General features: G+C 38.2%; 1 protein-coding gene across 1 annotated transcript in view; it reads right to left on the minus strand.

The window, feature by feature from the left end:
* Positions 1–19,995, minus strand: part of CABCOCO1 (ciliary associated calcium binding coiled-coil 1) — a 51,069-nt gene extending 31,074 nt beyond the window's left edge. Inside the window, exons 1-5 of the mRNA XM_062496907.1 lie at positions 19,978–19,995; positions 12,997–13,109; positions 9,954–10,123; positions 6,817–6,961; positions 2,587–2,659 (exon numbers count right to left, since the gene is read on the minus strand). Coding sequence (XP_062352891.1) covers positions 2,587–2,659; positions 6,817–6,961; positions 9,954–10,123; positions 12,997–13,109; positions 19,978–19,995 — 519 coding nt within the window. The remainder of the gene's footprint in view (positions 1–2,586; positions 2,660–6,816; positions 6,962–9,953; positions 10,124–12,996; positions 13,110–19,977) is intronic.
* Positions 19,996–23,558: the final 3,563 nt, after the last annotated feature.

Genomic DNA, 23,558 nt, shown 5'->3' on the forward strand with positions numbered 1-23,558 from the left:
TCTACACAGGAAATGACAGGGTCATTTAGAAATAACTGCAGTGAAAGATCAAAAAGGAAACTTGATTGAGAACACTGTATAATTGCCTGTGTTACAGAAAAAAAAATCCAATGACTTTACAACCAATCGCTATAAGATTTCTCTGGAAAACACACACTGTGGTTTCCCTAAAAGGATGTCCATTGCAACACTGAGCACAGCCTTTATTTTTTGTAGCTGCATCTCTTTTAAAGAAGCAGATCTTCTCCTGAGGCTGTTGAGCTTTTATTCTGTAGGTAATTCTTTTTGGCACACATACTCAGTGAGCTAAAGCCATTTCAGTGGAAGCAAATAAATTCTGTTGAAGCAAGTCATTTCACTGACTCATCTCAAAGTGTTCATTTACAAAAGGAGATAATCCTGTAATTAAGATCTTGGAACACTGTGGTTCTTGCTATTTGGGCAAATCTGGACATTATAATTTACAGTGTCCTGTTCAAAAGAAGAGGCTTCTATTGCTACAGCTAAAGGAAAACTTTTTAGACAATAGTTGCACTCTGCTTAGAGTCAGGATCACATCCAGCTCTGGGCTGTGGTGTGTCTGTGGTGGCCTTTCTATTTTTTTGGTAAGACTTGGTCTACATAACAGGACAGCAGCCAAGCTTTCAGCACGAATTTACTATCTACTTTCAGCACATGGAATCCGCAGTCAATCTCCTGTTCCCTGAGCAGATGCACTGCACAGCAAGTCACCCCAGGAGTGCTCCTGCCACAGCTACCAAACCATGGCAGCCCAAAACACTGTTCATCTAAGGGACTGCAAAACAGAAGTAATGATCTCTTTTATGCACAAGAATGACTAAATAAAACAAAGTTACAGCAAAAGAACTTGAAGTCTGTGCTGAGTTCACCTGTCCTCACATTTTAACACATAAAGCAAGTGCAAATACTGCCACGTGTTTGTATGTGCAGCTTCAATACCTTAAACTTTTACTTATTGAAGAACAATGCATCACCCTATCAAAATGAACTCTAACAGAATATAAGTATTGATTTTCTTGGGTGTTGGAGTGTAGCTGGACAAATTAAAAGCTCTCTGCCATGGAGCTCAGAATACAAAACAGATGGATTAAAGTGAAGTGGCACCATAGGCAAGGAAAGGCCGTAAAGGAGTTACAGCTAAAGATTGTCAGGCAGGGTTTTGTGACAGGTGTAAGCTGCAGATGGCACTTGTTGCTTGGATGAATCATCACCAAAGTCATTCCCTGAAATCCATTCCTACCATTGCCCAGAGGTGCTGGTACCCTCAGCAAGGGTGGTGCTCCCCAGCAGAGCCTGCCCAGGGCAACTCCTGTCCTGTGGTGGGACAGCGCATGATCATCTCACCCACCTATAAAGGAGCCTTCAGGAAATACAAAGGCATTTCTCTTCAGCTAGTCTAAAACCTTCTAAGACTAATAATTCAAGCTTACACAAGAATTACTTAATCAAAGCCTCACTAAAATAGATTTTACCAATTATGAAGTGCTACCCATGGGTCTGATTATCTAGCATAAAGGCCCCACCTTAACATAGTAATGCTGAAGTTCTGTTCTACCTTTGTATTGACAGTTTTGTCACCAATTTCATCATAGTTGGGAATTTTAACCCACCTTGTAAATGACAAGAATAATTTCTAAATATTTGCATCTATGTCAAGAAAAGTCTGTTTTTAAAATATGGCTACTTTAAAGCAACAGAGAAAGCAATTATCACCAGAGTCAAAATACCAGCTGAAAGTGGAAAGGAATTTTTCCAGTGCACTAATTTTAATTTCATTGGTACAGATAAGCTAAAATATAAGTACCATGAAAAATATTACACTACTGTGCCTCTCTGGGCAATCAGTTGGCTCCTAATACAAATTTAAAATGCAAAATTTTTTTAATGTATTATAACACATATCCTCAAAAAGCACAGTCAGGCTAAAAGAAGGTTTATTTGACTAACTGAACTTGTCCATTTGATTAAAGACCACATTCTGCATCGACACATTTTCTTATGTGTTTTTTCACATGTAAGTCAGAACACATGACAAAGCTCACTGTGAAGCCAACTCACTATTGTTAACGGAATTCTTTCAAAATGCTCAGTTTCTAGTTTGCCTCTTTCTTTATAATAAGTATAATTAACTCATGTTGGCTACAGCAGAAACAAAACTCTGTACATGCACATGCATAGATCTCTATTAGGACTGTGGTCAGACTAGACATGGCACACAGCATTTCTGATTTTGACTGCTGACTTTAAAAGAGTCAGACTCACTGACACTGACTGTAATTTGCTAAGTCAAATTACAAACATCAATGTACAAATACCTGCACAAAAGTGTTCCTGATTTAACACAACTAACTACTTAACCAAGAAATACATTCACACTTTTTTGAAATCCCAAATTAATTTTGAATATGAGGATGAAAACATCTTAACTTGCAGTCTTTAATCAGCCATTTTACGTCAGTAATGCAGGGATGTTGACAAGAAGTTGCTTTAAGCAATATAAAACATGTGTCACAGTGCACTCATTAAGTAACTGCATAATGAGTTCCATCTATATAAATGACTCACCTCATTACTTATCACAGGTTCTTCTCTATGACCGTGGAAGAGGTATTCATATGCTTTATAGTGTTGAAATAAACTGAAAAACAGCATAACATAGACTATCACAGCTCTAAGTTTTTGGAAAGGTAACAGTATTACAAGTTTTGTTAAAATAAGAGTTTCCCTCCAGCATGGTAACATTCCAAATTTTAAAAAGGAACAGTTGTTTAACTTGAGATACAACAAGCAGCATATTTAGTTTGCAGGATTTATTATCAGATGGCTGTAGAAAATACAGTGTGATACTTAAAAAAACATCCACTTAGTCCTTATGAAATTGAACACTGAGAAGACAAAGTTCCACTCTGAAAAAAGTAATTCCTGAAACACTTATCACCAGGATACGTAGGCCTTTATTATCAGCAATAGCAGACAAGAAGGAAACACAGCCAAATCAGCTTTCCGATTTTGGGACAGGCTGCCAGTACAGGGAGAAAGTTTGATCCTGGAACTCCAAAACAATAAAGAATAGAAGTATTTATTCTCTCAAGGTCACTTTGTAAAATCAGTGTAGTATTTCCTCAAAGGAAAACTAGAAAACTAAATTAACACACAGCAGTTTTGTGTATTACAACAAAAGTAACTTTAAACAGGCTTTATCAATGCCAATCTATTTATCTTTCTTAAAACACATATGGCTTGGCTTTCCATTTCACATGTTTTAAATCATTTTCTTTGTTTCCTTTTCTAATGATCAATGCTATAGCATTTGCTTAACCAAAAGTTTTATTTGTCACAGTCTGTTACAATTAGTTCTTCTCTTACTATCATGATAAAGAACTCCTGGCATCTGTCACGTCATTCTGACATACGATTTAAAACACTGCTCTGTGATTTCATAGCAAGCCCAAGCTGAAGAATAATTCCAAGAATTTACTGCTGTCCTGCCTGCTGTACCTGTGAAAGGTACAGCAATATTTGCAGGGAACATCTGTAACTAGTTCCTGTGCTTTCTGGCTAGGGCCAGAACACAGGTTCTTTTCTTGACATACCCATCGGTTGGGTCAGCAATACCTTTGGCTCGGCACCGGCAAGGCCCACGTAAGAAGTCTGGCTACCATCAGCTAGAGGCTGCCTTCCCCCAGACCCAAAGCACACAGGCAATTAATTAAGTTCTTACACTATCTGCAATTCCATTTAAGTACATTTTTATTGCAGCACTTCACCAAAGAATTCCTGACATGTTTCAGTGGAGACACAAAAATTATGTTTAAAGAGAGCTCAGGACTTAACCTGGAAATGACTCACACTGATTTATGTAAATATATGTCCCCTTATATACATACCTGTAATTTGGTGCAATCCTAACAGGGATTATTTGAAAAAAGACAAAAAATATTTTATGAACATCACAGACGCACAGGAAATAAGACATATATCCTTCCAACCAGATTGGCAGAAATTAATATTTCAATTTGCTCTCTTACCCTAATGCTTTGGAAGTAAACCAGATTTACAGCACCTAAAAGTCAGGTCTTTTCCTTCCCCTTACCCCTCAAAGTGTTATGATTTTCTTTATGGATTATGTTACAGGTACATATAATTTAAAATATATACCAAAAAATACAAGCAATTATTTTTGGCATTTCTGAATTTTATGTCTTTATTTTAAACAAATCTCTGGTCAACCTGGCACCCCCAATCCTGTATGAAGGAAAAAATTCCTCCTTTAATGCTCTTTAAATCAAATTACATAAATTAGACAACAGCACTGATTTAGAAAAAACAGTAATTTTCTTTCTTGTATCAAGCATTATACAAAATGCCTCTTTTCGTTTCTATTTGTTGTGAACAATTTAAAAATTCCATAGCAGTTTCTAGCCATTACACAGAAATAATTTTACTTGTGTAAGTAATATTGTTAAGAACAGGCCCTTTTATGATGTCATATGAGAATCTGAAGGTGATTAACAGTGACATATTTCCCCAGCTCCACTTCTTCCTGAAAAGAAAATGTCAGGAGCTATGTTGATGTGTGTTTGCCCAAGGAGACAAGATAAAAAGATGATAACTGTCACCTTCCACCAAACCTGAAGGTGTCATTATAGCTGCCACACAGTTTGTACCCATGTGGTTAAGCCTTTGTCCCTTCGTTTCCATTATAAATCCCGTGGGTTTACACCTACACCTATAAAAATGGGATTTGAACTACAACATGTCATACTGTCTTGAGCAGAAAAAAAAGCTACAGGTTTATAATTTAAAATTAAACAAGCAAAAATGTATTGAACTAATATATTAATTTGAATTTTAATAAAACTCAAACTATTTCTGAGTTAATAAAGCTTAAATTACACCCATTTAAGCATGCCAATTCCATTCTTAGTTAGAAAAAAATATTCCAGTGACTGAAATAATGGATTGCATAAACTGGAAACATATAATACATTTCAGGGTATGTGTGTACATCCATGATGTCACCACAGCACACATTTGTAATAAATTGAACAGTTTGGACATACAACCACATATTTGTTGGCCAAAATACCATTCTGCTGCAAAAGTTTTGCATCTTGATTGTATTCCTTTCCAGCTAATACTTTGGTGGAAGTAGGATGGAGCACCTAATCTCTTGGATTAAATTCTTCTGACTGTGAAAGAATTACTTCGTGGACAAGATATCTCTCAATGGATAATTTACACAAGAACTACAGACATGCTATTTGGAAAGAACATTTGTTCCATATAAATATACAAAAGACAGACAGGAAGACAGAAGTAAAAGGAGTTGAGACATCTTAAATGCCAAGTTTCCTTTTAGTTTAGGGCTAGTACTTGGCAGGGCATTAGTTTGCCTTGCCTACAGAAATTTGAGATTTCAAGAGATGTTCTTATTTCTTATCTCTTATTCTTATTTCTTAAGTGTTTTACATTTTCCATGAAAAAGAAAGAAATTTTAAAAAAATCAGAAAGCAGGAGAAAGGTACGTATTTTATAGCCTGATTGTAAGAGAAATTGCCTGCAATGGGTTTAAATCCCCATCTAAATCCAAGTACTCTAAACTGGTATTTTGCCTTTCTTCAATAGAAAAATACTTTTCTGCATTCAGGGTAATACTCTAAAAATCCCCTCTTTGTTGTGTTAAACTTTTCCTAAAGTACAGTCAGAAAATTCCCAACAAATCTACATATGGATCAGTCATAATCATACTCAATTTTAATGTCTGTCTGCCACATATCCAGCCCCCCCCATCACCCCCAGCTGGGCCAGAAAAGGGGGTGAAAGGCTGCACCTGCAGCCCAGTGGATGAGCATATACTACAGGAGTAACTTATTAATTTTCCATCTCCTTGCCCCTTACATTCATGGATGGCTAAACAGCTTGAGAACCATTCTGTCCATCATGGACTGCAGAGGTATTGTCAGTACAGCCACTGCCTTAACCATGGCACTCCAGGGCTTAAGTGCACACATTACTAGACAGTAAAAGCTTTCTACAAGGTCATTACTGTTGCTATCAGACTCAGTATTTTTCTCAGATAAATAATGAATTATTGCTGCTTGCTTCTCTTTCTGTGTCTCTGTTCAAAGTTGAGACCTGTCACAAAACCTTTCCATGTACATACTGGACTTCTGCTGATTTTGAAATGCAACATTTTTATGACTCCTATATGATCAGAACCTTAATTCTGTAAGCAAAAAAATTTAAATTACTTCAGTGCACTGTAACTGTCAAGGTCAGAGAAATACTTAGAGTAACAGACTCTAGATATGATCTAAATAAGATAAGTAAGACCTACAATTTCATTCAGATGGAATCTAAAAGTAGCTTTTAAAAGCAAAACAAGAATATTGTCCATACACAACGGTTTTCTTGAAACAAAATCCAAAAGTAATGTTTTCAGCATAATCTTTCATCTTACTTTTTGATAAACTTCCAATCTAAATTTATTTTCTGGGCTTTGACATCTGAGGCTAGATCTTTACTGCTCCTTGCACATTCTCTCTTCATTTTCATGATTTAAAGCTTGGTGTTTGCTGTATGTTGGCACAGTAGGAAGGTATCCAGGAAAATAATAGCAAAATACTAGGAATAATTGCAGTGTAATAGTAATAACAAAAATGTTGTTGATGTTGTTGTTCTTGTTTTCACTTTTATTTTATCAGTCATTTCCCCTTTAAGAAATATTTAATATATTTCATTATATTAGGTTACTGAAAAAAGAACAGATTCTTTTAGAATAGAAATAAATACCTGGTAACCAAGTAATCAATGATTGCTTTGGCTTGCTCAATGCTGAATAAATTCAGGTCACCGCTTTCTTCTGATTCAGTTTCTCCTATTCCAGACATTGCTCTTTCAAGTTCTTTTAAATTATCTCCTAAGGTCATATGTTTGCCTGCAAAGTAACCCCAAAGAACAAAAACCATGTATAAACATGACAAGGTGGGAAGGGGTTTTTTGGTCCATTTTAATTATAAGACTTACTGAAGTTTTAGTTATGACCCACCACTAAAAAACCAACAGCAGTCAAATGCTTTTATTGCCATTATTCTCATCAATAAAGTGTCCATTAAAATTACAGCACAAAACCACCATTCTGCCTCCACACTGGAAGGATCACAATAATGGATGTTCAAGATACTACAGCTTCACCTCCTACCTATGCTCAGAGAACCACAGGCAGAATAATATGCAAATCTGAGAGGCAGAGAATGTTTTTCTTTAAAATAGCCTACTGCTTATGAATTATAAAAGATTATTCTTCTGCCCATGCTCCTTGCAACATAAGCCATTAATACAGGAACAGACATTAAAAAGGGCGAAGAATATTTTAAGTGTTTTCAGTCACAATAGATTAAACATGAATATGCATAAGACCCTGCATGTAGCATCAAACTTGGAGATATTTTTGCATCCTGCCAAACCAGATAATTACTTTATATTTTTACTCTGTAAATCAAAACCAAATGCCAAAACAGGTTGGAATTAGAATTTAAATTCTGTTTGATAACTGTCCAGACAAAGAGGACAATCTGAATTGTATCAGTGCTTGCTGAACCTATAAAAAGAAAGGATTCGTCTTTCTGATTTGCAGAGTGTCTGCCATCACTAGAACCATGGGAAGTGTAAAAAAAAAAAAAAAGAGTTTCAAATACAATTTATTTTTTTGCTTTATGTCTAAAAAAATCTACAGAAAAAAAAGGGGACTATCCAACAGTGATGAAATAGATTCATTTTCCTCATTGTTTTACGTCTCTACTGATACACTCCTTGGCTTTTTTGTACAGAAAACAAATTAAAATGCCTCGAAGACTTCTGTTCTTTTATAGTTTTGCCCTTCAGTGGTACAGTAATCAAAGGCTTGAAAATTTTACCTCACTTTTCAGTAAGAGAGGCAGCACAATATAAATAACCATATGGGAAGGAGCAAGAAACACAGAGACAGTAGAGGAAATAGAAGCCATAGGAAATGAGGAAAAGCAACAGAAGCAGAAATATCCCCCTTTGTCGGGAAGTGAAGGCACATAACAGTATCACTCACGCCCAGAGTCTGTTGCCAACTCATCCAAATTTTCTCTTTTGTCTGCACACCTGATTTTCAGTCCCTACCATCTGTCTCAGGAAGACTCATGCAGCACTTCCAGAAGGTAAGGAGCACTTTACCCTCAATGCATAGAAGAGCAGCAAGTCATATAACTCATTCTGACTCCCCATCAGGAAGTGCCTCGAGTTTTCCTTGCTGCTTTACCACCTTTAAATGCATTTCCACTACCCTCCTTCTCTAAATCCATTCTTCCTGCTCAATGCTACTCTTGCTGTTATGGCCAAGTCAGCTTAATTCTCCAGGCTCACTGGGTCCAGTGCAGGGAAAGGAAAAGAAAGGGTCATTAATACAGAAGACATTGGAATTTTGCTTTTAGTTGAAATGTTTGGTAATTACAATAAAATTAATCTCAGGCCTGGGCTGTGAAGCAAATATAAGAAGTTTCCTGCAAGCATTTAAAAGTGACATTTTCTTTCTCTAAAAACCACATATATCTTAGTCAAATCTAAATGGATTTTCACAGGACAGCAAAAATCAAATTCACAGCATTTGCTTGCCAAACCTTTATCTTTACCTCAAAGCACTGGGGCATTAGACCTATTTAAAAAAAGACACAAAACAGGTTCTTTTTCCAGAGTCTTTGTCTGCAAGCCCACTGAACTGGTTCAGTTGCAATTTTATATATAAAAAGTCATCACAAGCAGACAGGGCCATGGAAAACTTAAGCTTAAAGGGCTAAAAGTTTGGCAAAACTTTATGTAACTAAGATGACATTCCTGAAAAATGTCAGTCAGCTTTAGTAACTGGTTGTGCTACCAGCCTGTCGTGTACACATGTATTACATGGTCTCATAAAACTAATTTCTGATGGGTTTCCATTCTGCTCCATTGTTATATTAATATAGTTAGCATATGTTAAGATGCTTTCTCATTGGAAACAGGAAGGACAACTGGAATTCCAACGATCCTAAGGCACGTACATATTCTGTCAAAATTCCAAGTCAGAAAGACCTTTGAATTAAATTACAGTGAAAGAGTATAGTAACTATTATGAACTTGATTTTAAATATTTGCCTTCTCTTTTGAATGAAACTGCTGAGTCCTTTCACTCTTCCTCTGGGATGGACTTTTCTCAACATAATCACCTTCAAAGTGAATGTTAAGGATGCATTAGAATCTCTGAAGAGAAAGTTTCAGAGGACAGTGCTACCATTTTTTTTCTGGCTATTTCATTCCCACTAGATCAAGCTTTGTGGCAAATTTTCTCGTAGCCACAGGAGCTACAGTCCTTTCATTGACATTTTTCATCTTCAGCAGCAATGCCAGTTTACCTCCCTCACCAGTCCTTAGTTAACATATATTCTGTGCCAGAAGTACAGCATTTACCATACAGAAAGCTGAGAGTTGACCTCCAAGGATAAAAAAAAGTAATTCACCTGCTATAATACTACAGAATGTACTGAATATCTCTGCGAGAAATGTGCCCAAGGCTACAGTGAGTCAGTCACTGAGAAAGCTGGAACTGGAATTTAGGAGCACCTTGCTCTCACTCTACTGCAATTATTATTTATTTTACCACAGCAAAGAAAAGGTATCTTCAGGACCTGGCCTATTTCTACCACTATACTGTACAAACTAAGAACAAGGAATATTCTACTCAAAAGATGTGAGATCTGCCAGTAAGAATTATTTTCATGCACAAGGTCTAACATACCAACATATCAATTTGAGAGGAAAATAATTTCACAACTACTTGCAATTAAATATCACTTTATTAAAATGACTGGGAAACAGTCTTGCCTTCCACTTTAGATATTTGTTTTATAATTCTTGATTATACTTACCACTGACGTTCTCCAAGGCAAAATTTAATAGATCCATGAATCCTGAGAGCTGGATAAGACTGAAGTTCATTTCTTTAGCCCACCAAAATCCTGCAGTATAATAATCTAGTAAAATAGCTTCTTTCAAAGAGGTCTTTAATTGTGTAAGATTCAGAAATTCTTCCATCTTCCTAAAAAATAATTTGCAGAGTAAAATAATGAAGTTAAAAAAATATTTCAGATTCCAAAGTCTTACTTGGTGTGCATGCAGTTAAATCCATAACATTTGTTTAGTTGCTATATTATTCATTCATGCATAAGTACATAATTTCTTGACTTTACCTACATCAATTCCTAGATTACATTTATGATCAGAGGACTTATCAAAAAGTAAACAATTACTTGCAGGTTTCAGCAGACAATATTGGAGCATTAAGATATGATTAACAAAAGAACAAAAATTAGAGCATTACAAAACCAAAGAGAAATACATTGAAAATTCCAGAGAAAAAAAGAGTGGTTCATCAGGAATTGGTTTGTGGGATGAAATGACACAACTAGTCTCCACTTTCCACTCTCATGCTTTCATTCTGATTTAAATAATTTTACACAAGTAATAAGAACTTGTTTCCATTTCAAGATTATTTTTCATGTGGCCTCTGACAAAAAATTACATTTGAAAATTAATGTAAATACTATAATATACAATTACTGAAAGTAGCTAAAATATTTAGAAGTTTAAATTGCACTTCCATAATGGTCAAAACAAAAGAGCCTTATCCCATTTTACTGGCACACGATGAAAATTTTTCCACTTACTTTAACTGCAAAATTTCTGAAAAAATACACTCCCTTTTAGAAGGCCATACTGTTGCTGACACATTTATGTGTACTCTATCAAAACACAGAATTAGTTATGTCTTTTATAATAACGGTGTGCTTTTTTCCACACGAACAGAAGGGATTGAGGCTAGAACTTGGTTTCAATTCTTCCAGCATAGCTTTGGCCGTGGCTCAGGTAGTTAAATTTTACATTAAAGCAACCCATGGCTTCTTAACTACAGCTGAGGGTACAGATGCCAGTGATCACAGTTTCTAGGCCCCTGTAAAAAAGCAAGGTCTTCCCAAGCCTTGCTGCATTCTCATTCCTTCCTAAGAAGGACATTTAGTCCCAGACCTACTGATCGCAGCCATTAGATTTTCAGGGGTTTCACACAGTACAGATACACCCTCAAATGAGAAGAGTTTCTTTCTTTAATTAAAGCCTCAATAGCTAACAGAGTAAAGCATATAATCCAATCAGTTTTGTTTAAAACACGTATTCCTTTGTTCTGCATGACAAATTTGTACGGCTGCACACATGCAAGTCGGTTAAAAACACTTAACTGTGTCCTGGAATAGAAATGGAATATGGCCAACTGAACTTTCCAGGGTTTGAAACAGTCCATATCCTCTCTCCCTCTGAAGCTTCTGCCAACTCTCTGTTTTCATAATCAGAGCTTCTCAGGGATTTAGATTTTCTCTGATTCTACTAACAATGCCAGTGCTCATCTTTTCAATACTGTGTAAGGCACGTCAGTGACAACAGTGTCTGTACATGACTGTGAAATGATGGGGCAGTTAGACTGCAGTTACCCTCCCTTGCTTCTTCTTTCTTCATAGGGCTCAAGTCTTATGAAGATGGACAGCAGTACAAAACCCCCTGATGCATGGGAATACAGGACACTAAAACTCATACTGAATCAGATCTATTCTGATTTTCTAACCTTAGCAGTGGCCTTCAAACTCTTCTTGTAAATAGACACAGTGCACTGTGGTAAACAACATTTTAATGCTACTGCCAAACTGCTTAGTGTGCATAAAATACCCTGTTACTGTGCTCCTTCCAGTCAGATGCAGTATATACTTTACATGCCCCTTGTACAGTGTGTATATACAAATATATATGTGATCAGATGAGACTAAAAAAACATATGATCTTTCAGCACTTTTTAATCTTAATGAGAAAGTTGCACAAAGAATTGTGTCATTAAGCACATTTTAGTCTCCATGAGTTGTACACTTCAGTCGCCTCTGAACTTGAAGAGGCCTATTGTGCAAGAGACAACAGGAAAGGAAAGAATTTTTGTATTATTATTGATGGTAGCAAATTTTCTTTCCAGTTTGCTTAAAAAAAAAAACCAAAAAAACAATAACCCCAGAAAGAACTTTTCTCCCTAGAAGAGGAAGAACAGAATATGTTTCAAGAATATTTTAATCTCTGTTAAACGGTTACCTCTTCAGAGGAACAAAGCTGGATTTTATACACCCCCACCTCTTCCTTCCCAAACTAGACCAGCAGACCAGTCCTTTGGCTTTCAAATCCCTAAGAACCTGCTAGCAGACACAAGTGCTCCGAAATAATTCTTGCACTTCTGAAAAGTCCCATCTTTCAAACATAGACTTTCAGGTTGAACTCCTGGCCTCCTAAATTTAGCTGCTATCAAACACTAATAACAAGGGAGAGTGTTGGTACAGGAAAGACAAAGACAGCCTGACATCAGAAGTCTTTGGCTGCCTCCTATTTCCCCAGTGCAACATAATGGTGACCCACTAATGCCTTCTTAAATTTTCCATCCCTTGCTGAACTTTTAAGACCTTTTTGATTTTTTTTGTAACTCATGTTGCAATCTGAAGTAGAATCTCAAATGTTTTAGCAAAAAAAAGTTACCCGGGGAGACTTACAAAAAAAAAGCTTAGTATCGGCCTGTTCTTATTTACATCTTAGTATTTTGTTTACAGCATATGGAAAGGTATTGTAAATTCAGAAACCATGACAAGATGGAATACAAGTGGAAAAAATAAGCCTAAGCAAAATCAAGAGACATAGGAAAAACAGTAAACCAGAGTGGATCCGAGATCAAAACTACTTCTTCCTTCTTTTTTGAATAATATTAAATACCAATGATTTAACTGAACATTTAAAGACTAATGACATACCCATCACAAAAGAAATCTAACAAACAGTCTGCAATTTTTATTTCGTTATTATATGGGTCCCAGCATTGTTGTCATTGCCACTTACTTTTCAACTCCTTCCAGATTTTCTTCTGACAAGGCAGTAATTTGGGAAAGAGAAAGAAATGTCCTATTAGTAATCTTCTTTCCACCTACATCATCTTGATCTTGGACTTCATCCTGCAGACACATATATACAGGAATGTAATTTTAAAAATATTTATTTTATTATGTCGGTGACTTATCTACATAACATTTTTATATTGAGGAGGTATGCAAGGAATTAATTCAAGAAATGCAAAAGATGTAAGAGAGTTGTAATTATAAGGCAGTAACACAATACCTTAACACATTCTCACTAGAGAGGAGCTGGGAACATACATAGAATATAGTATTTTTATCATAAATTCATATAGCAACACGCTGACATATTATGTGCTGCACAAGATTAAATCAACTTGCAAATAAAAACAACAGAGATTTAAAGGTGCAAAAGAATCCATGAATCTAAATTTCACCAACATAATACTGCATTGCACAATAATTAAATTTTAAAATTAACTTTCTCCTAAACATATTATGAGAATACACACATATTACTATGCTATTTGCTTTCCACCATGTACTTGATTGCATTTTCAAATTTACTGTCCACATTCTCTCCTTCCCCTAGCCAAACAAAAGTCTAAGATGGTTGTTGCAACAGAATGATACACAAGGATCTGACACTACTGCTCCTAGGAAAGATGTACATGTTTTAGGGGATAACATAGTGAGCATGAACTAACAATGCAATGGTATTTGAAAAAATATTTTGCATCGTCATTGACAAAAAAGAAATTTCAGTAAGAAACCTATGAGATGCAAGAAACAGTAGGAAAAAAAAAACCCTAAAACTGTTACACAATTGAATATGTAGATGACAAAGTGAGGTGTGAAATGAGGCAGCCCCTTCAGAGAAGTGCAAGGCAGGGGAACAAGGAACAATGGCCATGGGACAGTGCTCCAGCTGAAAGGGATCCACAGCGGGGCAGCATAAGGAAAAATATTCCACTATGAAAATATTTAAGCATTGAAATAGATAACTCAGAAAGGCAGAGGAATCTCCATCCTTGCAAGCTTTCAAGACCAAACTGGACAAAGCCCTGCTGGGCACTGGGTGCTGGCCCAGCTCTGATCAAGCAGCTGAACCAGTCCCAAAATGCCTTCCAGCCTCCTGCTGGGAGTCTGCCTGGCTTGTGACAGGTATACTTGTACATCTGCAGGACCCGGGGTTTAGAGAAGTGCAGCAAGGCAAAGCTTGCATACTCCTACTTCCATCTCACACAGGGATAGTGAAGCACAATTCCTGACACTGATTTTTGAGCTTGACCAGCACTGCACTGAGCTAATAGCAACTCACTCCGGTGCTGGTCAAGGAAAGCCCCCAAATGAAGCTACACTACTCCCCCTGCTGCTGTAGAGCTACAAGATGTACTGAAATCCTGGGACTAGTTGAACAACCACAGTCAGGAGGGACAAAACAAGACTGAGAGCAACAAAGAACATTCATTCAGTGGACAGACTATTCTTCCCCTCTCTAATTAAGTACTAGAGTACTTTCCCATATACTTCAATAAGAAAAATTATTGTTCCCAACTGTAAACAAGTCAGTCTCAGATACAACGTCTCATCAGAACAGGAATGGAATAAACAAAGGCTTCCTTCACACAGTTAAAAGCATGATGTTAGCTTGCTTTTTCTAGCAGTAATTTACACAGCATAAATAAAAATACTCCTACAGTCAGTAACGCTGCTATAATTGAAGTTGAAGGGAAAAAACAATAGCACCACATTCTAATATACAATTATTGAAAGAGATATTTCAATAACTAGAAAAAATATAAATGCTTTTCTGAAGTGGTAGAAACATGTTGAACATAAGATTCTTTAGAAGCTGTGGGAGCTGAATTAAATGAATAACTGATATTGATGCTTTGGAAAGTGAATTATACTCCTCCCTCACTTTCTCTTAGGGTGTTCAATATATAGAATACCTTACTATTTATAGTGACAACCACTATATAAAATACATATTACTGCTTAGTCAGTCAGTCAACACCTTACTGGGCCTAATTGTTAGTAAGGAAAAATGCTAATATTTTACTAGTTGCTGTTTAAACTGAAGAGAGAGGCAGCTGCTGTAACTCAGTGTTGCAGATAAGGCTCCATAATCTGCACATCAAACCACAACAGTTTACAGGGCAAGGTGAATGCTTCCCAAGAACCATTTCATCACCTGGAGCCTGGAACAACATTCCCAGCAGCAACATTCCCACCAGTGTATTACTGGTTTTGTTAATGCTTATGATAAGGATGGGGTTTGGGCACCACTGTCCACCATACCAAGCATAGGTATCAGATAAGAAGAAATACTGTTACAAATGACAGATGAGGAACTACGGGAGAAAAACCACATGAATTATTATTTTTTTTAACCAGCAATGTTTCTGTAATTTAAGAATGTACTGAAGGTAAATAAATCATTTAAACAACCCTGTTAGGGACAGTTTCTGTTTGGACTGAACCTACACACACACACACCTGACAAAAAGCTTACAATTATTTTGATTGATTACTTTTGTCTCTAGATTGCCGTCTTTAACAACTACTGGAAATACTGGGAGATTATTTTTATATGCATTCACTGGTGTCAAAGAATTTACCGTTCATTTTAGTGTTAACTGCAGTGACTGACTGAGGTAATCCAAGGTGAGTTAGCTCAAGTAACGCTGTCTTCATGTGTCAGGAAAAAAACTCCTGAAACCAACTACCTAGCAATGCCCATTCCCATCAGCAGACAGCCCATTTAAATACAGGCTGCTACTAGAGCATTATTTTTTACTGTCTTATTTTCCTTTGAAGGATTTTTAGCTGTTCTGAATGCATAATATGTTTCTGGCTGTTCAATACATTACTCCAAATGCTCTGGGCATCCCTTGTTAACACCATCAAAACAAAATACCAACCCAGACATTCTAAAACAAAACAGTAAGATCGTCCTAAATCTCTCAGCCAATGTTCACAAACCACCATGAAGCAGGATACAGCAACAGCAGAGTGATACAGTTAAACAGCAAATTGCAAAAAAACCCTCTGTGTTTACAAGGGTGAGGAAGAACTCTCAAGACCCCAAACCCGTACTGAGTCAACCCTGGCAAGGAAAAATGCTCCACTACCTGCAGTTTTGGTGAGGGCCTTTCCTGAATGGCCAAACCTTGAATCACAGCAATTGAAACAAGCACCAGCATTCCTGAAGAAAAATAAGCTTGTCCTTTGGGATGAGCCCTCTGCAGCGGTTGATGGTTGTGTTTGCATTTGTTTGACAATACAACACCACGTTTGGCAAAATCATGGCTTCCAAAAATATACACACAAAAGAACAGCTTACCAAATCTCATCAACTGTAGCAAACACTCAAAGCATAAGGAACCCAAGATCCTGCTGTCCTCACCCTACCAGGGAAATCAGACTGGACTCAACATTCCAGTAGGTCACGAAAAGCAAACTCAGCTACTCTGCCTGGGCTGACAGCAGAGCAGATGTACCCTGGAAGAGCGTTGTGTACCAGTTACAACTTCAATCAAAGTGGGAATGAAAAAAACCCAACCAAACTACACCAGTAACACAGGCTGTTATTTGTATTATTATACACATTTTGTTACCAAACTGCCAAATGCTCCAGTAGTGACAGAAAATCCTGAAGCTTTCTACATGAATAGTTAAGGCAGAAACAGAAACACATTCACAGTTTCTGTTTGTTTTTAAAAGGCCCCACTTGCCCGCTCCAACAATGGGAAATTAAGATCAATAGTTTCTATTTTTAGTCATAAAAAATTTCTTTTGTCATCAAACAAATGGGGAAATAAATATAGTAGCATTAGTTTAAACTACCTTCAAAAGGGAAATACGCAGATGTGTCAAATGCAAAAGACAAAACCTATAGGCAAAAAAAGCTTTCAAGGATGATTATAAACATGATAGTGTCTTTTTAATAATAAAATATGCTTCAAAAAATTTCACAGTCCAAATGTCAAGATTTATGGTTGATCAAATGTTTGATGACATTACATTTTACTGATGTTTTCACAGCTGCAGACCACTTATGAGAAAAAATGTGGTTAAAAATAAAGCAGCAAGAAGACTTGCTAAGATCAGCATTCAGATTTTCTAATAGGCCTTCTGCTGAAAGTCACTGTAAGTTGGAACAATTATAAAAATATTAAATTTAAATCAAAAGGAATTATCTCAAAATGTAAGGAATTATATTAAAAAACAGTGCCAGAATACAGTATTTCCTACACCTTGGATATGGACCATGCTAACCTACTTTCAGCCAAAACTTGAGACTATGGAATGTGATTCATAAAAACACATAATTCTACAGGGTTTCCAATAAAAATAAATCATAAATGATAGACAGAAATATTACAGAGATAAGAGATAAGCTTCTATGTGTAGACCTAACTTCAGTATATAAGGAACAGAAAACACATGAAAAAAAAAGCTCACTGAATTCCTCTAAAGCTTATTTTTATAAAGCCACGGAGTAAAAACTACAAAAATTTCAGTGGTGCATTTCAAACAGATGTACAATATATTTCTGACAGCCTGTCGTTTCCCGTAGAGCACACCCTGTATCCTTTTGCAGTGATCTGACTGCATTACCCCAGTGTTACGCTGCTCCAACTGCCAAAATATTTACAGAGAGCATTAATGGAGCACACTGTGAAAGATGCAAATATTTTTCATAAAGCATTTAGAGTATTAATAACACATTTCATATAGAAGAGGGTTTATTTATTTAAGGAAACCTAAATGGTAAGCTTTTGTACTGACAAAGGCACAACCATGACACTGGCTGAAGGCACTTAATAACTCCCACAATAGTCACAGCAACTTCTCAGCCAGTGGAGACAACAAAGCAGCTCAACCAGAAGAAAATTATCTTGTAGTAGCTACAACTATACAGACAGGCTTCAGGAAGGAATTCTTAGTTGATGCGTCACCTCATACATTCTTGGGAGGAATAACTTTTACTCTTGTATCTCTTGACATGCAGCATGAGATGAGTTGCCTGTCAGAAACCACACCTCTATCAACCAAGTCAAAAAAGGAAACAGGAAAAAAAACAGTGAGGAGGCCAAAAACAAGCAAATATAGCAAGTATTAATGCAAGCACAGTGGATTTGTAAAATCCCCAGTGCGCTTCAGCTACCTAAGGCAATGAAAGGTGAGAAATACAACTGTGATATTGCTGGAAGGAAAGTGGAAGCTTGCTTCCACTCCCCCAGTGCTCTTTAAAAGGAAACCACAAGCCTTTCCCTCAACAATCAAAAATTAGGAGACTCCTACCACCACAAAATGCCAACTATGGTGGTTTGACCCATATGCCAGGAGCCAACCATGGCCTCTCTGTCAGCCCTCTCCTCAGCTAAACAGGGGAGAGGAAGCATAACAAAAGGCTTATGGGGAAAGATGAGGACAGGGAAAGGTCACTGACCAATTGCTGTCATGAGTAAGAGAGTCTCAGCTTGGGGAGAAAAATAATTCATTACCAATGAAATCAGAGTAGAATGATGCAAAATAAAAACTACATTTCAAAATATCTTTTCCCCAGCCTTCCTCTCTTCCCAGGCTCAACTTCACTCCCAATTTTCTCTACCTCCTCCCCCCAGGAGCGCAGGGGAATGGGATAGAGCACTTGCAGTCATTTCATCACATGTTGTGTCTGACCCTGATGCCTCTTAATGGGAAAGACTCCTCATACTCTAACCCTGCTCCAGCATGGGGTTCCTCCCCTGAGGGAATCTTCCATGAACTCCTCCAGCATGGGTGCCTCCTCCACTGTAATGGCCCTCAGGGGCACAGCTGTTTGGCACACCATGGGCTGCAGGGGAATCTGCTCTGGCACCTGGAGCACCTCCTGCCCCTCCTTCTCTGCTGCCCTTGGTGTTTACAGGATTGTCGCTCTCTTATATTCTCACTCCTCTCTTCCACCTGCTGTTGTACGGTTTCCTTCTTCCCCCTCCTAAATCTGCTATCCCAGTGATGCTATCTCTGTCTCTGGTGAGGTCAGCCTTGGCCAGCCATGGCTCTGTCCTGGAGCTGGCTGGCATTGGCTGTAATTGGACATAGGAAAAGCTTCCAGCAGCTTCTCACAGAAACCACTCCTGTAGTTCCCTACTACCAAAGCCTTGCCACACAAACACAACTCACCAAGAAACAACCACACCTTTATAAAGGAGAGTCCATGACCGAGTGAAACCTGGCAAAGAGGTGGGAGGTCAGAGGTGGATGAGGCACCCAGCAGCCGCGGATGAGGCGAGAGGGGAGGGCCAGACCCGGCGGGGCTGTGCCAGCCCAGAGTCCACAGCGTCTGCTGGAGGAACTACCCCGCCGGGGCTAGCAGTGTCTCTCCATTAACAGCCTGGGGGATGACAGTGACACAGGTGTATTTACATATATGTATATATTTACACACACACACAGCCTTTTTAATACGGCACCCTTTTCTACACAAAAATCACAGAATAGTTACGGTTGGCAGGGACCTCTGGACGTAATACAGTCCATTCCCCCAGCCGAGACAGGGTCACCCAGAGCCGGTGACAAAGGAACGCATGCAGCTGGGTTTGGAATGTCTCCAAATGTCTCTCTCCCGAGATGGAGACTCCACAACTTCCTCGGGCAGCCCGTTCCAGTGCTCTGCCACCCTCAACAAGTTCTCCCTCATACCGAGGTGGAAATTCCCCTGTTGTGGTTTATGGCCATTGCTCCTCGTCCTGTTACCGGGCACTACTCAAAAGAGACTGGGACCATCCTCCTGACCTTTGGGACATTTAAATATACTGACGAGACCTCCTCTCAATCTCCTCCAGACTAAACAAGCCCAGCTGCTTGCATCTAGTCACAAGTGAGATGCTGCAGATCCCTCACCACCCTTGCGGCCCTCGGTTTCAGCTCAGCACGGACAATTTAACATAAAACACCCTAATCCCGACGGTACCTGCGCGCTCTCCGCCATGGCCACGGGCAGCCCGGCCCCTCACGGCCACGCCCCGCCCCCTCCCCTCAGAGCCCCGCCCCCTCCCCTCAGAGCCCCGCCCCCCTCTCCCCTCACGGCTGCGCCGCTTTTTCTTTAATGAATTTGGAACTGTAGTGAAGTGAAAACTACGTCGAAACATTTTATCTGTCAGCTTTGTATTGCATGCAGCAGCAGTAATTCAGAGTAATGGCAATTACTTGCAAGATCAAATAAAATGCAAGCATTTGGTAGGTGAACAGTAATGAGAACAAAGAAAGAGCTAATTTTGCAAAGTTTATGGCTGTGCTGAGGGAGCTGGTATGACAGAACAACTTATTTGCAGTACCCCACATAAAGCAAGGGCCTCCCGGGATTTTCTGCAGCTGTTTCAAGCTCTGCCATTGCTTCCGAGCAGTTTGCCACCTTCAGAAGGTTGTCATCCTCAGTTTCTTAAAATGTGCAAATCACAGAGTTGCTGTGTCCTAGCTGGGGCACAAGAGATGAGAACATGCCCATTACCCAGTAGGATTGTGAGGTACAGTGTGCGATTCAACACGTCTGTAGCTCCTGTTCCCTCAAACACCCTGACCCTCACTGACACAGGTAGACCAATCGTTCTGCCAAAAGGAGTCGGAAATCTTTGAGGTTCACAGAGCTGGATCCTGCAGTGTTTTGTAGAATTATTCATTGTATTTTAAAGAAATAGAGCCCACACTGTGAATTTTAAAGAAATAGAGCCCACACTGTGAATTCCTACAATTTGTACTGTGCTCTGTGGCTGATAGCTGTACAGCTGTGTTACTGCCCCTTTTACAATGTGTATGAATCTAACCAAGTAAGAACATTATTCAGAGCTGCAAGCACTGCATATAGTAAGGTGTTAAGACTGGGGATATTTGGATGCAATGTAATACTGTGTATATTCATTATTTTATTATCTAGTTGGTAATAGGTAGTTTCTAGACTTACCCCTGCATTCCTCTGGAACTGAAAATGCCCATTGACTTCCGTGAACATTTTCAATGTAAAAGACCTGGGGGCTCAAAGCCTTTAGAAAGATCTAATTCTGTTTCTCTTGCTCAATATAAAAGGACTGAATTCTCTCTTACACAAAATCTGAACTGGTGATTGAACTGAGCCTTCATTGAAGCTCAAACCATATTTCGAATTGTGAGCTCCTAAACTGTCTACTTTTCAATTTAGATTTTTAGATAGTTGGTGTCAGAAGGCTTAGAAATAAAAAAGGATACAAGAGTCACATCAAGCCATGCCATCTAATTTCATGTGGATCTTTCATGTTTGCAAAACCACGTTCATGTGTATGTGAACATTTAAGGTGGCTTCTTGATTTCTTTCAAATGCAAAACTTGTAAGTGCAACACAGAAATACTGAACTGAAAACGCTGACATAGTCCTTTCCTACCACAGGTAACCATGGCAGATTTCCTATGATTTCTAATCACAGAGAGACTCTGGAGGAGAACAGCAGAGCTCTTTCTCCACTGGTGCAGCTGTGTTAGATGCAAAGGTTTCCTGAAAGCGTCTGTTATTTAATATTTAAAATATGTAATTTAAACAGAACATGTCTGAAATCTGACTTTACACAGTAAGTGCTCTTCCATTTGTCTGAGAAGCAACCAGAGTTCAGGTCTGGGAGATGTTTTGCCAGGACTGGTATCACTTGGCACATGAGGATCTTGGAAGGAAAACTTCCTTTATCTTCTCTCTTTTGATTAAAGCTCTTTAGCTCATGGTGTCTGTGCCGTCTCTAGCCTGTACAGATAACACCACACAGCCCACTAACACTCAGCCCTGGCAGGGGCTGGGCAAAAAGCTAGTTGCTCCCCTTAATTTTCTTCAAGTTCTCAGATTTTCATTTTGCTAATTATGCACTGAAGCATCAGCAATATAGCAATTCCACACTGCTCACTGCACAATGAACTACACAGCTGTCTTTGTAGAAATACTTTCCCCTTCATCATGACACACCATCTTTTGGGCAGGGAGCAGGTTCACCTGCATCACACAAATCCATGTCAAAAGGGAAATAAAGGTCACAGCTGCAAGCAAGCTTTGAAAGTGCAGGCCACCTGCAATTGCAACACAACCAGCAGCTGCAAGTGCTCCAAAATATTCCACCGAGTCTTCCAAAGTTTTAATAACAAAGGTGATTCAGTCTGATTTTCTTACTTGTTGCAGAGATCCTGGCATTTCAGAATAAAAGAAACTAATTGATTTAAGAAAAGGAATGACTGTTCAGAAGTTGCCTTTTACAAAGCAAAAGTTTTGTAACACAAAACAGGCCCACAGAAACATCCTCCTATTCACAGAGATCCGATAAAAACGTTAAATTGCAAACAGATTTCCATTCACTTTTAGTTAAGCATCACCAAGCACAGTAATTAGACATAAGCAAATTCAGGATGAAAAACAGATTGAAATTCCTAGCAGGGCTTTGCTTGTTACATCAACAAGCATCATCAGATGGACATATAGCTCCCCTGGCTGCCAGCCCTCATGACGACAAATTGCTTAAACTCGTGCCCTCTGGTACAAGAATTGAGAAAAAGCCACAGGAGTATGTGGAGGACTTACACACAGTATTTGGGTTTGACCCTCCTAGTAACAAATGGGTAATTTGTGAAAGCAACAGGACATTAGTGCTACGTGACTCTTAATAAAGAGCCCTGCATTACTGTACATGAGTGCATTAACATAGTAATTAATCATCCCCTCCTGGCTCCTTTATAACATTATTCGCAGATATTCTATCCTGGGAACAGCATTCCCTCTAGGTAACGTTCTTCTGTTTTACATATATAGATAGACACCTTCAGAAAAAAATTCTGATTCTTATGATTATGTACTAGGAAAAGAAAAACATAAATCCTAGGCTGTCAGGGGAACTTGTTTTTAAAAGAAAAAGATAATTCTGCCATTTCTCAGGCAGCACCCAATTAAAATGAGATACATGTATGAGAGGATAACTGCTCTGTTGTATCAGCAGCAGGATAGACAGAGTTCTGAATTACTTAGGGAGAGATGCTTCTTTTTTGCTCACTGTTTGTCAACACAATCTAGCTCAGTATCTCCCTCTGCCTGTTTAATTAGTAGGTAGGCAAATTTTCCATGTGATTTGACAGTGACTTTGAGAGACTTGTAATGTTAGTACTTGGCCCAGCAATAAGAAAGTACAAGTTAAATATAGCAAATCATAACTTTTCAATTATTCAAAATAATATGCATACAGAGAAATGAAAGTAGTAAAACGTGTATTCTATCAATGATTCCATTATCCTTTTACCATAAAGAGAAGCAGCTCAATGGAGGATAAAAGCAAATTTTAGATTGATTCTCTTCTTGATCATAGCCAGAAGACTGCTCTATCTATTGCCAAGAAATTGAATTGAGGTTCATAGAAATCCTAAAAATTAGACAGAAAAGACATAAAAGAACATGTAACCCATCTCCAGGGGTGCTGTACTTTATCTTGCCAACAAGAACTTCAAGCAGAAATAGGAATTTATTTAATCCAGTAGTTCAAGACAGCTCCTTACTATGTA

Source organism: Cinclus cinclus, chromosome 7 (genome assembly GCF_963662255.1).
Source record: "Cinclus cinclus chromosome 7, bCinCin1.1, whole genome shotgun sequence".
Classification (NCBI taxonomy): Eukaryota; Metazoa; Chordata; class Aves; order Passeriformes; family Cinclidae; genus Cinclus; species Cinclus cinclus.